The sequence below is a fragment of the Perna viridis genome, chromosome 4 (assembly GCF_037379345.1).
Source record: "Perna viridis isolate PV_CMFRI_1.1 ecotype Kerala chromosome 4, ASM3737934v1, whole genome shotgun sequence".
NCBI lineage: Eukaryota > Metazoa > Mollusca > Bivalvia > Mytilida > Mytilidae > Perna > Perna viridis.
The window spans coordinates 30139697-30156596 of NC_142448.1; the positions used below are offsets into that span (position 1 = coordinate 30139697).

Consider the following 16900-nt stretch of genomic DNA (forward strand, 5'->3'; position numbering starts at 1 on the left):
TTAAAATACGCACCGATAACTTAATTTGTAATTGTACATCACGCACGTAGTATAACTAAAGTTCAGTAAATGTTGTGCAATCTGTTCATTTTCTTGATACTTGTTTATAATTTGTTAATTGGCGTTTTTAATGATATAAACTTCTTACCCCATTTTTATCCGCTTCTGTGTTAAAAACTCCACCAAAAACGTTTATTTCTCCTGACAATTTTTAAAGAAATCAACTGTTTACAAGTAAGAATCTTAGATTGGGATATTTAGATTGGGATATTTGAATAAGAACTTTTTAAAGTGACAGTGTGTGCTTTTACGAACCTCTAAAGAAGGTGTCGCAAAGCATTAAAAAAAAAAACCTATTTCTCAATTTTCTAATTTCAGCACAAACATATACTTTTTTTGCCAGTCTTTCTCGAAACAAAATTACTCAGTTCTAAAACTACATGTAACACGTTCATCTTTCCTATAGGCCTTGTTGCTGTTAAAACATCTTCATAAGTCCAAGTAGATGTATTAGCTTGGATACCATCGGTTAAAGTCGTTTAATCTCTCTTCGCGACTGGTATTCGTGGCAGTTATCAGGGACAGATCTAGAAATTAAGTTCCGGGCTAGAACATCTATTTAGGTTCGAGGCTATTATTTGCTAATTTTTGACACAATTATACTATTAGCATTTTTATGGATCGTAAATTTGTACATAGTCGGTAGACTTCTAGGTGCAGGTGATGATCGAATGCACCTATCATCACAGCTGCTTCGAATTATCTTCAAATACGCTTAAAGGCCAAATAAGAGCTGACATTTTATTGTACAAGGACCAAGAATGTGGTAGAGAGACACTAAGACTGCTATAGCAGCATTCAGTTGTAGTTTTATTTGTGTGTGTGCGTGTTGTTTATTACACGTAGCACAGTTTTGTTAAACAAAATATTATTAAATATTGATGGCTGTATTATATACAACTGCTTACCCATTTTAGCTGTCACTCATGTCTCTAGTCATACACCTATGCTCCAGTATATAGCGATAGCGATTCATGTTTTTTTTTCTTTTCAATCTACTTAGAATTGCTATCGGAAGTAAACCGATCCGACTGTCTTCTGAGGGACAAGATTAAATATTCGCCGCATGCAGTTCTGTGGAAATTAACTCTGAACAAAAATCATTCACATTTTTTATTTTATTTTTTTTTATTTTTGTATTACCGATTGAGTTTTTAAATGTACGCAATATGTACGCGCCCGTGCTTTGCGTACCATTTAAAACTGGTTAAACATCAGCAGCGGACCACGAAATTTAGAAAAAAAAGGGGGTGCTTGTCATGTCTTATGGGTGGGCTCTCCGGTGATTTCCCTTTTTTCATCATTTCGAGCATAAAGGGGACGCCCACCCCTTTCTGGATACTCCTATCAGGGGTGGGTCTAGGTGATGGCGTAATGGGCGTACGCCCCTCCCCTTTTTCAAAGAAAAAAACACAAACTATCGTAATTTGCTAAATACCGTGATTTGTATTGTATTGAATATGGCATTTATCATATTCATTCATTAAACATGTCATAATCTGGTTTCCTCTTATACTGATTTATTACACCTCCCCATCGTAAATTCTTGGACCCAACCATGCTTATGATCAAGGATTTTATTTTTTTCAAAAGTAGACTTCTTGAAATATATCGCTTTTTATATTCCGCGCCAAATTAACTCCCTTGTTTTTATGGCGCCTCTCTCGATACCGGAAGTTGTTGTAAGCGGGACTTCTGAACTGCAAAAAGAATTGAAAATCTCTAAGAACAACAAAATGCATCTTAAATCGAGAGTTTGTTAAATGCATTTTGGTTTTATTGACAAAACGTTAAATCGTATGTGGAATTTTCAATGATTTATCGTTTATCGCCCGTTTCATCTATATGTTTTTTTTAATTACAAATACAATGCAGTATTACTCCCTGATATTTAGAATACTATAGAGAAGCGACAGCTAAAAGTTGAAAAATACCTTTGAAACTATATTTTATTCCATTCTTCACACAAAATGTATTCATATTTGTCTTATTTGCAAATGTTTTCATATGGATCAAAAGCTTATAATTGATTATTATATCTGATACCAAGTAATGATTTTCTAGCCTAAACTAGGATTGATGGTGCTATGAAAGAAAAATAGTGATCCCTATAGGAGAGATCTCCAATCTCATTAGTGATGTCTTATTCACCAGTTTGCATATCATTAAGTCGTAAGTGGCAAATAAACAATTAACAATTTCATGATTAGCATCCCAATTTTCAAAACTTTATATCTTTGTTATTTTACATCCAATTTTGGTTCTGTAGAATGTTTCAATTACATAAAAGAATTCATATTTCATATGTGAATTTATAACTGTTTTACTTAAAGAATAAATTTGAAACCATATTTATATGCAAACCTCTATTTTCATACGAAATTGTCTTAAAAATGTTATGCTCATATAGTCTAATTACTGATTTATTTAAAAATTCCATGGATAAAAAGAATTTTATTGGCAGTTTAGGGAACCAAAAGAATTTTTCAATTATCTTAAAAAACGACAAAGTTATGATGATTTAAAATTGATGCCCCAAGCCACTGAATGGATTTTTTGCCAACCAAAACCAAATCACAGGTAAGTGATGACATCACGAAGAACTCTCCTATATATGAACCAAATGACCGTGCTGATGTCTGAAGCCAATCGTAATTATGACATAACCGACAAATTTTAATCAGTCACCACACCTGGCCACAAATTAACTTAAGGAAGGTGTCAAGCTGATACAAATATCTATGTACTGAACTAATCAAAACTTGACTATGGTCAAAGGTAACTCAACCCTGACAAAAGCATGTGGCTATATATAAATGCAAGGTTGAATGTTGCACAACCACAAGATGTTTTCAACATTTAGAAACTGATTTACCTTATAAAAGAACGTATTTAATTCCAAAACATTATTTATTCCATCAGATATTTCCATTTTATTCTTTGAAAAGAAAAAGGAAATGGCCGGCCTTTGTATACATTGTCATGTTGTGTATCATCGGGACATGTTTTTGATGGATAAGAAATACATGTAGATAATAAAATTCCCCAAGTCTGAAAATAATACCACAGGTGTGATGAAAGTTCTGTCATGAATAACTTCATTTTAACATAATAGCAAGGATTTATATTCATAATTAAATCCTTGATAATAGTAATAAAAAAAATGAAACAAAACAACTTGTGTATCAACCTTAACAAGAATAAGATTTATGTTTTTTGACTTCCTGAAATTTTGGCAACATGAATTTTAAGACCAGAGTAGTCTCGTATATGTACCTGTTAGATAATTCTAAATGTATAGATATATTGACAGTCAGAAAGACTAGAAAAATAGTTTCATAGAGAATGCTCTTAATCAAGTCAATATCTCATCCATAAAAGGCCCCAAAACTAATAGAAAATTGTAATTTCCAATGGGTCTGCTGTCAGCAAAAACTTGCAGATAAAACATCAGTGAAGAACCCTGGGTGTATGAATAAGGGGAAATGTTTATGAAGAATTACTTAAAATATTTGTGTAAAACATAAAAAAAATTTTAATGTATTGAAGTTATAATTACTGTAGTTGATAAAATATTTACCAATGAATAATTGATATAAATATAAACAGATAAGTACAGTTTGAATACACAGATCAATTTTAGAATAATACATAAAATATGAAGTGTCACTTTAAGACCAAGGACCTTTTAATGTTGTGTCACACACTATCCAAAAATCCTGGTGAGAACAGAATTAATACACAGAATTACATACAAATATTCAAATGGATAATCTTGAATATTGTAGTTAGGGTATTTTACTGGTACAAGTTTTGTACCTTTTGAAAACAGAAAATAGAATGTGTTAATAAAATTAGGATGTGTTAAAATTTCATGCCTTGTATGATATTTACAAGCATTCTGTATAATTTTAGACTAGATTCAAATCTTGTATATCTACATGTATATCAATATGTTTCTTATGGGATACTAACTAGGGATGGCAAAAGATATGAAATTTAATACTGGAGTACTCAAATAAAACTTCAGGATTCGATAAAAAATATCGATTTTTGTAGGGATGCAGTATTTTTCTTGTTACGTTTTATACTCCATATTAAATTATAAGGACATCGCTTGACATTTCAAAAAGAAGACATACAAACTATGCCAGAACACATATTCCTGGCTGGTGTATCGTCCTACATCAGACCACCGTTTCTACAAATACCCAATGAAAATAGCTAGTATTAATATTTATGTGTCTATAACCAAACAAGGAACATGTAAAAAAAATCATTAAGTCAGACTTGAAAGAAACTTTCTTTATCATATGTTCTTGTGGAGTTAGTAACTTTTCCTGTTAGTCAACAAAATATTTTACTTAAAATTATGTGGACAAACTGATACTTTATCATAAATTAGCAAACAATGAATGTTTATTATATACAAATCACATTGATTAATAATCAGACGTAAGTTTTTCGCTTCTAAGTTAAAGATCCATGTACATGTAAGTGCTGATCTGTGTACAAACATCTTAACAAAGAGTAACTGTACATAGTTAATTGATATTAATTAGTATAATAAAGTTAGTATAACAAAGGGAATTTCCAGAGATGTTTTAAGTACAAACGAGTATCCCAATACTTAAATTGTACTGGAGTACACGACCTTCTGAGCAAGTACTCTTTTACTCATTGCCAACCCTATTATTAACATAAGATTGTTTCAGTTTCCACCAAGAAGATGCATCAATTCATAGATCTGCTTCTTTTTTATTGTGTTTCTTGATAAGAATGCAATATTTTTTCAACTTATATGGAACACTGAAACAAGTTTTTGGTTTTTTTTAAAAGATGATACACAACATATTTACAGGATGAGGTAATGAATATAAGGATTGTTATCTAGTTCTTTTCTATTGATGTAAAAAAGAAATTACAATTAGTACAACAGTAATTCAGATGTAGGGGATGAGAACATGTATTTTCCAATTGACCAAGTTGGACCGCAGTAATCTGGTCCCAAATATTGCTTTTATATAAAATGTTGTTTTTCAACTTGTATTAGATCATTCTGTCCAAGCAACTTCATAATGCTTTTGAAGGAGACATGCCCCTTTTATGTTTGAATAGTTTGGTTGGTTATAAACAGCTTATTCTCTTATGGAAATTCTGGATCCGCCACTGATATCTATATTACACTACAGAAAGTAGACAGAAAAAAGGGTACAACTTACAAGTACAATGTACATGTAGAGAAATATTTTATGATAAAAACTTATGTACGTATACATTTTACAATGTACAGATTCATTTTATTGCAGATGACTGGTATAGAAAGACCAGAAGATATTGAATTTGAAAGCGAGGTGGACAGGAAGTATATATGTCCCATCTGCTTGACATTTTACTGGGAACCAGTTCAGACAGTTTGTGGACACAGATTCTGTACACTATGTATAAGTGGTGTTGTAAGGTGGGTTACCAATATTATTTGGAACTAGTTCAGACTTTCACTGTCCATCAAACATTCCAATGTGTTGTCACACTTGGGTTTAATTAGTTGATTGGTGTAATTTCCTTATCTTGAGTAATTTACAAATGTGGATATAGAAGGTCCTTTTGCTGAGATAGATAAGCCTTGTTTTTCCAAAGTAAAAAATGCCTATAATTTCTTCTTCTTCTTTTAAAGATTGAATGCATGTGAAAAAAGATTCCTTAATACAGGAAAGATTGCTTTCAGGGTTATACTGTAGAATGTTATTAAATTAATAACTGAATTAATTGGTGAGGCTTTCAAAGTTATCTTGCTGTATTTCGTAGGTTTTGAAATACCGGAGTATTGGAAAGAGAATGGCTATTTCAAAACCTTTGATATTTAGAAGTTCTTTAGCCTCAATAAATAGTAAAGACTAGACTTTTACTAAGTTTATGACCATGCCAGTTTGACCTTATGCATTAAAGAATAAGCACTGTATAAACACTATTAAAGTATTTTCTTGTAAATATATTATAGTCATAATGCATGACCTCTAAAAAGACATAATAAAGACCTTTAATCTATTATGGGAAACAGCTGTTGTCATTGATTCATGTTGATTACTAATAAACATTGATTAGTGAGCTAAATGAAAGGTTTATTCATGATTAAGTGTGATAATGATTTATGGTTAAAAACATTGAAAAGTCAATAATTGTCAGGTTTACACAAACACAGACCTTTATGTTGATATTAAAATACTAGTAAGAGAATTCATTATTTCTGAAAATTTCCGTTGATATTTTAAAATCAATGAAAATTTCAATGATGAGTTATAAAGTACATGGAGTAATAATTGTATACACTTTTATATCTGATAGAAATTGGTCAGTCGCTGCTTCTCAGACAAGCATATAGCATATTAGAGTTAGAATGATGTCTTGTTAGCTAATAGTCCTATTGCTTCTTTGAGCTCTCCCATCGAAATTCAGATCAGATTGTTGGAGAAGTCTCTTTGATTAGTTCTTGTCCTGAAGTATCTGATGTTTTTCTTACATGTACATGAACCTATACCGGTACTTCAGTGTTTGAATGAGAGTATTGGATATATCAATCCGTTGTATTTAGTACCAGTCCAATACTTACAATAATGACTGATTAACTTGGACAAAAATTGCACTTAAAACAATCATGTTACATGTATTATATTGAAAATTATCTTTTCTAGAGAGAGGTACAGAAAACATCACAATGAAACCTTTGTTAGGTGTCCAGTAGATAACAAATTCTTTAATGTCATGAAAGATGTAAGTATCTAAATAAAATAATATGTCTGTGTAAAGATACATTTGTACTGGAATAGACCTGCAATATCATCTAACATAGTCAAATGTCTCAGTGGTCAAGATAGGCAAAGACCATCAATTTATTCAAACAAAAAAAATTCTAATAAGTTTACTTAAAGCATAACCGTTATTCTTATATATACTAATTGACCAAGTTATTTGTCTTTGATAAATCCTGTAATTGTGAGAAGTTGAAATTTTGAAACTTCCATGAATCATAATGATTAAAGCATCCTCTGAGTGGTTTTTGGAACACTTAACAATTAAAAGAGGAAACTAGGTATGATCTTAAGACCTTAACTAAATTCTTGTCTTTGAATAATGACATGTGCATTTATAAATGAATCTGCATCTTTGCTAGCCAAGGGTTCTGGTCCTATCTCCCCTTCCTTGACAGGGGGCCAGGACCAGAACCCTTGGCTAGCAAAGATGATGTATCTAGTGATAAAAATCTTTTTTAGATGTTTGAGGACAAAGCATTTCAAAGGGAGGTAATGTCTCTTAGAGTGAAGTGTAAGAACAGTTCAACTGGTTGTACCTGGGTGAATGAACTATCAGAGTATCAGGTATTTATAGCTATGAAATCTAAACCTATTCATTTACAGTACCTCTCACCTCACCACTGAGTCTAGAGTCTAAATCATTATGCCACCTGTGGGAATGGCATAATGATTAGTGTGTTGGACTTCAGAAGCTAGGCTGATGTTGTTGGAAAGGAATGGGTTTGTATCTCATTAATACATTTGTATTTCAAACCATTTTATTCATGCGAAATTTGAAAGATTTGTGTATTAGTAATTTACAGTAGAAAATTCCATGTATAATGGGGAATTATAGTGATAGAAGATAATTTATGGATTGTGTGCCATTGTTTATATGAATCCCCACTGATCTAGTTTTATTGTAAATCTTCTTTCAACAATTTACATGTTAGATGTTACAAAGACTAGGGTTTTACATGTGACTGGGATTTTTTTTATAAGTGTTCAGAAATATTTTTTCTCAAGTGTGAGCAATCTTTTGATTTCATAAGTGATGAGATATCACCAACTTACGGACGAATACAAATTGAAAATTGTAAATAGTAATAATAGTCACATATCTTAAATAGATCTTAGATGGACAAATTACAATATCCAGATCTTATTGAGAAATATTTCATTTCTAATTAAAAGATTATATGCATTTGTAGAAGTTTGATTCTTAATATCACTAATATTTCTTCAGCATTGTTTTACTATTGATTTAACCAACTTTGCCTGGTGGCAGTTTGTGCTTCCTGTTTGTACTGAAATACACCAGAAGCAATAAACTTTAATTAAATCAGGAGGTTTAGCACGCTATAAAACTGCTTTTAACCTACCATTTCCATCTTACTGTACAGAAAGTGACATACCCTGACTGATCACTGACATGGTGGTGTACCGTAAATAGCGGTATCTTTTTAGATTATGAAAATTAAAATATTGATTGTTTTTATAACCGACCCTCACAAATCTGTGCGACTGACAAAATTTTATTGCTCCTAAATCAGAGAAATTTTATTTTAATATCGTTTCTGATCCGGAATGTGTGACAGGTATGTCTCCAGTGCCAATTTGACTTCAGATCAAGATCGATTCAATCATGCATTATTATTCTCTTTCAAATCAAGCATTGTGGGTATCAGGTTTCATCAACCGCATGGTTTGTTGATAGGTTTCCAGGATGGAAGAGTATTTCGGAATCTCCTCTTCTGTCCGACTGAAAACAAGAACAAAAACATAGGTCCTGTTGTTAACAGGTTGTTTAGGTTTAATACTAGATGCGCATGGGACGATGTCTTCGATGATGTGATCGATAACGAAGTAAACTGATATTCAGCAGTGTTTGTGACCATCACAGTTTCTAATAAAAACGGGACAGAAACATTCAAACCAAACTTCACCGAACCGATATCTGTTTTAAAAAAAATTAACAGTAACTTGAAGTATGTTGTCTTCTTCATAAAAAGAAACTCTGATCATGATACAGGTGAAGGCGTTTCAATCACAACTGCCACCAGAAGAGATAGAAATACTGTGTTGTTGCTGAACATGAATCAGCAGTCACAGATAACGAAAAAAAATCCAAAACTGAGAAAAGATATAGAGAAAATTAATGGTTGGCACTATTTAATAAATTGAAATAAATTTAGCCTTTCCCAATCTATCTCTAGTTGCAATAAGTATGCCCTTTTAGAATAAGATGGGCTGCCCCATTTATGTGGCCTGTTTGACCTTTTAGGTGACATTGTATGTTCCACAAAATATATATGAATTCCTGAGGATGGCATACCTATGTTTGAAGGTACCAGGAGTCATATAAGTAGTTCCAACCTCCTGGCATGACTTGTTCATGCTCTCCTCTCCCCTGGATTCCAACTGGCTTTTATCAAATTTTCTGTTCTTGCCTTCATTGCCAGAGGGGGTAAGTAGTTCCTGATTCCCATCCCGTCAATCCAAATTTCTGGCCCTTTTTGTTATGACAGTTAGAAAAAATTGCCATATTCAGTTTTTTTATACGCCCGTCTAAGACTGGACATATTATGGTATACCGTTGTCTGTCCGTCCTCCGTCCACATTTCAGACAATAACTCAAAAACGCTTTCACCAACTTTAATGCAACTTAGGTGAATTGTTCATATCTATAGACATAAGCTCCCTTTTGATTTTTATAAATTTCAGATTTTTCTTTTCCGTGTTATGAATTTTTATACTTTAAAAAAGGGAGATTTTCAAGTTTTCGCACAATTACTCAAAAACACTTTCACTAACTTTTATGAAATATTGTTGAATTGTTCATATCTGTTGAAGTAAGCTCCCTTCCGATTTGTATAAATATAAAATTTAACGTTTCCATACTATGAAGTTTTACTCTTTAAAAAAAGCTGGAAATGGCCAAGGAAGTTGAAAAATCATTTAAAACAGACCATTTGTTATGATGATCAACTAATAAATATAAAAGGTACTTGGTAACCTTGTCAGAAAAGTGTGTTTTAAACAAGATAGAAATATATGGGTGAAAAATCAAGACAGAAATATATGGGTGAAAAATCAAGACAACAAACTTAGTTAAACGTGAGATAGCCTTGATCTCACCAAATTTTTTGTGTATATTTTATTTACTTTTTTTTTGGGGGGGGGGGTGGATGGTATTTGACAGGGCTCACAATATTTCTAGTTGATCATATAAGGACAAGTTGAAAGGGCAACAGGCGTATCATGCGCGTAAAGCATAGCTCTTTATTTTTCTTGTTGCCCATGCTATAGTGATGCCATTTTCAGTTTTTTTGTTTCTCATACAATAGTGAAAGAGATATGGGATTTGATTTTAATTATTTTACAAGAATTATCACAATTTGTCAGATACTGAATTTAATGTGTAAAGATAAAGGTTGTTCCAGAAATGTTCACATTTGGAGACATTGAGTCCTTTTTTTTCATAAAAACATTAAACCGGGCACCTGCATAAATTATTATTTCCACAGGTAATTCTTCCTATAGTTAAAATGAAACCCCACCACCTAAGGTTTATTGTTAAAGTATCTCCAATCCCAGTTTGGACATTTCAGGAATAGCCCTAGTCAATTTCTGAATACATTATAGTCAGTGTTAATTACAATTTTTGAATACATTCTAGTCAATGTTTATTACATGTTTGAATACATTCTAGTCAGTGTTTACATTGTATTACATTAATTTAAATAAGATCTAGTCAGTGTTGAATTATACTTTGTTTAGTCATGAGCAGTTCTGATAGATCTGATTTTTTTGTCTTTTTTGTTTTAAATGACTTGACAGTGTAGTCAGTGTTCATGTTACCATTGTTAGTGAGAACATAAAATGTTTTTTTTTTTCAAAATCTGTCTTCAGATTAAATGTATACACATTTCCCAATGCTGATAAAATATTTTCCCTACTGACCTACCCACTGCTCTCAATGTACAGTAGGGTTATAGCAAACAAACAATATTTTAAGGCTGGCCAGATATTACATTTTTTTCTGCTTTACAAGTGGTGGAGCTAACCACTCACTGTACTAAAAGTAACAAAACATTTTTTATTGAAAAAAATTATTTAAAACCACTCAAAATTTTATACACCTCTATGTAGGTGTTCAGTCATGGTATGTCTCTTTCTGTACTGTAATTCAAAAGACTTACATGTATGAATAGTACTGCATAATGCAGGATTCTGTTAAAATGCAATAGAAATATGATTTGAAATGTCCCTTCCGGAACCATTTGAAGTATAGTCAAATTCTATTTTATTTATTTCAGTATCACCTACCATCTTGTGTGTATCAGCCTTTGGAATGTGTATTTGGTTGTGGCCTGAAACTTATGAGATTTGAACAGAACAGACATGAGTTGATTTGTGAAAGACGTCCTGTACATTGTGAACATTGCAATCAAAAGATCATATTTGCTGATTTAACAGTTTGTATAAATATACATACATGACTTATTCTTGTGAAAACATGGCCTTGACCAGCATTTTTTTTTCAAATCAGTAATGAAGATAACTCTGTATTAAAATACAAAACTTTGAATCAATTCTATAACAATATTTTATTAATATATCTCCTTTTGTACATGTATTTGTAGTCCAGTCAATCTAGCAAAATTTTGCCCTAAATCTAATCAAATTGCAACAGAGGATATTTAACTTCTAAGCTATAGCATAATGACTAAAATAAGCTCAGAAAAAAATCTAAACTAAATCTTGGATGTGGAAATCTCAAAATAAGCATTTCAAATTTCTTATTTAAATTACCATTATAAAGAGGAGAATAAATACTCTGTCAAAAATATGCTTTATCTGATAAAAATATGTGGTGACAGTAGACATTTTAGCATTGAAAAGAATTTTGATATCTTTTACAAAACAAAGACTTAAATTTAGAATCTAAATAGTTTATCATGTGTCCATTAAGATCAAGAATTCCAATTAATAGTCAATCTATTTTTTTGTTATATTAAGTTGAAGAATTCCAGTTTGATTAAAATGATGACGTAAATATTCTACTTTTTGTGGTTTAAAGATTCTTTTAACAAAGGCAAAACTATTGATAAATAACATGCAGAAATATACAATACAATTTTTTTAAAGTTCAAATGATGGAAGTGTCTGAAAAAAAAAAAAATTTCTGTTATTAAAAATTTTCCAAAAAATTAAATAGACCTCTCCTTATTCAAATTGTTACACATCATGTGCAGCATAATATGGGAGACAGTCAATAAGGAAAAAACTTTCATCAAAGTGTCATATTTTACATGAAATTGATATACAAAATGAACACAAATCTGACAAAAAACATTATTTTTACGGAGTCATCTCCCTTTCCACTGTAAATTTCCATAGGAAATAGACTTTTTTCTGTGTTAATATGGATCATAATGGTATATATATAATCAAAACATTTTCTGTTCCAGATGATAACTTTAGAGCAAGTCAAGGTCTTTTTTTTTTTGGAAAATCACACTGTTACAGGTTAATTCTCAGAAGAATCCACAATGTAGCTTTGACTAAGTCCATTTTGAGCATTTTGCCATCTGTTTTTTTTTTTTCAACATTATGTTGCGGGATGTCAGTTAATGTTCCATTAATGTCCTATGAAATGCTGATATCTTTGCTTTTCATGTCATTTCTGCCCTTCACATGTGATAATAAGCAAAAGTAATTTTATTATCCGACTAGGTTTGATTAGAATGATAGGAATCATCCTGTCTATTTATTTTATACATATTTGGAAAAAAAATAATGGCATCATCAAAGCATGATATGTAGTGTGCATAAGGAAAAGCTGAAATTGGGCAACACTTGCTATGGGAGATAACCTTATTTATATTTAAACACTACTATAAATAAAGGTGGAGGAGTGCAATTTCACTCTTACTTAGTCTCTAATCTATCTGACAATACAACACAAATCTCTTAGAAAAATCTCATAATAAAATTGAATTGATTTCATTTTACAGAAGCATCAAGTATTGATGTGTGCAGACTTCCCAGTACAGTGTACCTTGTGTCAGCAGACTGGTATTAGACGAAGAGATATATCAACACACATTGATGTAAACAGTGGAGACTGCCCTCAGACAATAGTCCCCTGTAAATATGCTTCATATGGATGTCAATATCAGGTAGGTGCTCCCTCAGACTATAGTCCTTGGTAAATATGCTTAATATGGTAATGTAATATTTCAAATTTTTTTTAGTGATTTTCCACTGTTTGCCGAATATTTGAATTGATTAATATCTTTACAATGAGACTTTTGACACAAAAAAATAAAAATTGTTTTAAGTAATATGTGAGTTTTTTGTTGTGATAGCAGAATAAGTTTGATGTAAACACTTTTATACTCTTTAAGTCATCATGGGAATTCACAGTGGAATTTTGAAAATGCTTATCTGAATATGTAAAGTAATGGAAACATTTAAATTGAAACCAAACATGTTCAGAGAGTAGGAGTTTGGTATCACCCCTGTTTTTGTTCAACTACAAAAGTTTTGATTCATAATAACCCTAACCCTAACCTTATAAATATATGAGACAATTAGTGTTTGATCTACAAAAAAAAAAGGTAGTTTTAATAAACGTTCCCTTAAATTTCATTCTTTGACAAATTGAGTTATTTTTACAGAACAAGCGTCGATTGATGACAGATCATTACAAGTCTGACCCTGATAACCACATCCTTCTCCTTGTACAACACAATGCTCACCAGGACAGAGAAATTGTTAGATTAAAGCAATGTCTGGAAAAGATAATAAGCTTTTCTGAAAGTGTTCTTGGCAAGAGATTGAGAGATGTCATGGATGATATTTGATTGAGTTAGCTTCTGGTTCCTGAAAAGACGAGAAGCTCTTGGGGAATTTGTAATTTTTGTAAATGTGTTCAGTTTTATTGTTTTATTTATTTTGTTTTTACTTTTTTAAAGTTTACTATTATCTACATGTATATTTTTCGTAATGAGGTCTCAAAGCAGTTTCACCAAATTTTACTTCATCTTTCCCATTTGTCACATACAATGTTCCTCTATTTTCAATGTTTGAAAAGACAATTGGGTCAAAAAATTACAAGTATATATTACCTTGAAAACTAAATATTATATTTTTTTTCTGTCTTTTTTCTCTAAAGTTATTATAGAGTACTTTATTCAGTTTGCTGGTACATGTATTCCTATTAAGCAACTGGCATGGAATGTGTATTTGGTTGTGGACTGAAACTTGTTTGATTTAAACAGAACAGACACGAGTTAATTTGCAAAAGAAGTCCTATATTTATTGGCTCTTGTTTTACATCTCAGGTTAAACATATACTGTCAGAGATTAATATTTACTATTGAAATGAAAGGAGCATTTTTGGTTATTTTTCAAACAAAGGAATGTTATAACCTGTTAATAAATTTTTAAAAAATCCTAATAATTAAATTTCTAATGATATTAAAAATTGGTGAGAAATCAAAAACTTATTTTTTTTTGTATTATTTGAGTCACATATGAAGATGACGTCCCAGTACAAAATTGGGTGAAACAAAATAATCTGGTTTGCTCAAAGGAACCAACCAGTCAAAAAGCTTGTTGAAAATATTTTTTTATTAAATTCAGAATTTAAATGAATCTATTATCAATTAGAACAACTTTTCTTCCAAGGACTTTCATTGCCCTTTTTCCTCAATCCTCATATTCACCTTGAATAAATCATGAATGTCATACAACAGTATTCAGACATTTTGTATCTTCGTCAAATGTTCTTTTTTTTTTTTTTTTTTTTTTTTTTTTTTTTATTTTTGATCTTCTTTAAGGGGAGATAATTTGAATTTTGTGCCCAGTGAAGTATAAAAAACTGGATTGTTTCTTTCCTATTAGAGTTGTTTGCCTAACCTTGTGAATTTTTATTTTAAACTACAAGGATAAAGCAAATTTCTTTTTTTTTTTCAGATTTTGTGTAACAGAGTATTTTTTACCATGTGACCAAATGTTTTTACAATGCTTCTTTTGTTCATCATACCTTTCACCAACTGTAGAACTACGAAGATTTTCTTCAATAGAGAAATAAAGCAGTTTAGATTTACTGGTACTAGAAATTTGAATATTCTTGAGTGGAGAAATGTAACAAAACTGCCTGCAAATAAATTATTTATATTAAAAATCTGAAGAAAAAAACAAATTTTTCTTATAATACCACAAAATCTACGTTGTATAACAGATAACTTAGGCATATTTTCTTGTAACTTACATGTACATTTTCAGTATTAGTTTCCCAAGTAGTTAAACAAAAAGTTAGAATAAGTTACTGTTTTAAATTTCTCCAAACTCCTGAATATAAAGTATGTACAGGAATCATGTATTGGTCAACCGGCATATGTGGACAGTCACAATATGGACGAGTACAATATTTTTCCATAGTGTACACCAAACTGTATCATAATATACTGGTATGTTGTACAGCTACCATTGAAAATGTAAGTCAAGTTATTGCCCTTACATATATATTTATGAACAGTAATTATTGTTGACACTGTAGGTGGCATATCGTGATGCTGTTTGTTTATTCAACACTTTTGTAACCATACTTTGAAGTTTTGTACTTTAGAGATAAAAATAAATTGCTGTGGCCTATGTTTGTGAAGTACTATGCTATCATTCCTGTGTAAATAAGATTGGTTTATAAAACAGATTTTTCACAAATCCTTTACTATCATAAAATGTTTAATTGAGGAAAAGAACTATCTTCAAAGTAATGTTTATGTTATTTGATCCATCACTAGTGAATTAGTGATGGTCAAACCCACAATTTAAAGCCTCCTTTTCTTTTAATACATTACAATAATCTACTAAATGATGTTGAATTTAAAGTTAATGTTTTTGTTTAATACTGTGGAAAGGACAGTTAATGTACACTTATAAAATAAAGTCCATGGTTTTCATAGTTTCATACATCCTGAGGACAACAATCTGAAAATCTTTGTGACTGGTATGAGGATAAACTTGTATGTTTATCATTTTGTCAGTTGATATTATTCATATTTTTCATTGAATTATCATGCCATTGTATCTGATATTGGTGCATGAATTTATCACTTGTCATAAATCTAGATGTCTTTCATTTTTTTTCTGTGTTTATTTTAACTTGTATTATTGTAAAAAAAATTCTGTGCATAGTTAACCTACAAGATTTCTACACTGTGGTCACAGTTATATATGATCAGAAGTTTTTTTTTTAATATATTTCAGTATGATAAGAAAGATAATTACATTTAGCTAAACAGGAATATGATGTTTCAACATAATTTCACCCTTTACTTTTTCTAAAAGCAGATGTCAGAACAAAATTCAGTTTGGTTTTTTTTATATTATGCCTCAGATGTTTTAACAACTTGTTGAATAATTATGTGATAATGATTTTGTATCAGTGACAGTGTGATACTTTCTAATTGGGTATGATTTACTATTATGATGTTACATCACTTTTCTTGCCTTTAAACCAGACATAAAAGTAACAAAGTCTGTTTGGATGTCGCTTGTTTAGTATCACAGATAGCTCAAATTTAAATATCTGTGTGTACCAGTTTTACCAATAAAATCTTCAATAAATATACAATTGAAACTACATGTACATGTTTGTTTAAGTATGAACTGAAGATTCAAATCTTTAAAGCCTTTCACAATTTAGCAATTAGGTCTGGCTATATTTTGAAAATATTAAGAATTGTAATCATTTAGTTATACTTCCTGGTTTAACTGTGAAAAAAATGTGATATAATTTTCTATATGGGTATTTTTCTATATTATTTAGTTAAGTAGATTAATTAATTAATGCTGCCATTGTCTTTCCTTTTGAACTGATTAAGCAATAAAATATTTTCTGTTTGTATTAGGTGTTACTTTGTGTCTAGATACTCAATATTTGCCCCCACCACAATACAAGAGATTTAGTTGTCATCTGTCAATTTGTCACATGTACTTTGGATGTAGTTTTTCTGAGACCAGTCTTCAAGTAT

At 30.8% G+C, this 16900-nt stretch overlaps 1 protein-coding gene across 1 annotated transcript; it reads left to right on the forward strand.

Annotated features, from left to right (window-relative positions):
- Positions 1-950: 950 nt before the first annotated feature.
- LOC148619689 (TNF receptor-associated factor 6-A-like) lies at positions 951-16773 on the forward strand. Its single transcript, XM_088579865.1, has 7 exons — positions 951-1857; positions 5370-5521; positions 6753-6831; positions 7332-7436; positions 11171-11329; positions 12872-13036; positions 13538-16773. The coding sequence occupies exons 2-7, from the start codon at positions 5370-5372 to the stop codon at positions 13721-13723; spliced, it is 846 nt and encodes a 281-aa protein (XP_088435991.1). The 5' UTR covers positions 951-1857; the 3' UTR covers positions 13724-16773.
- Positions 16774-16900: the final 127 nt, after the last annotated feature.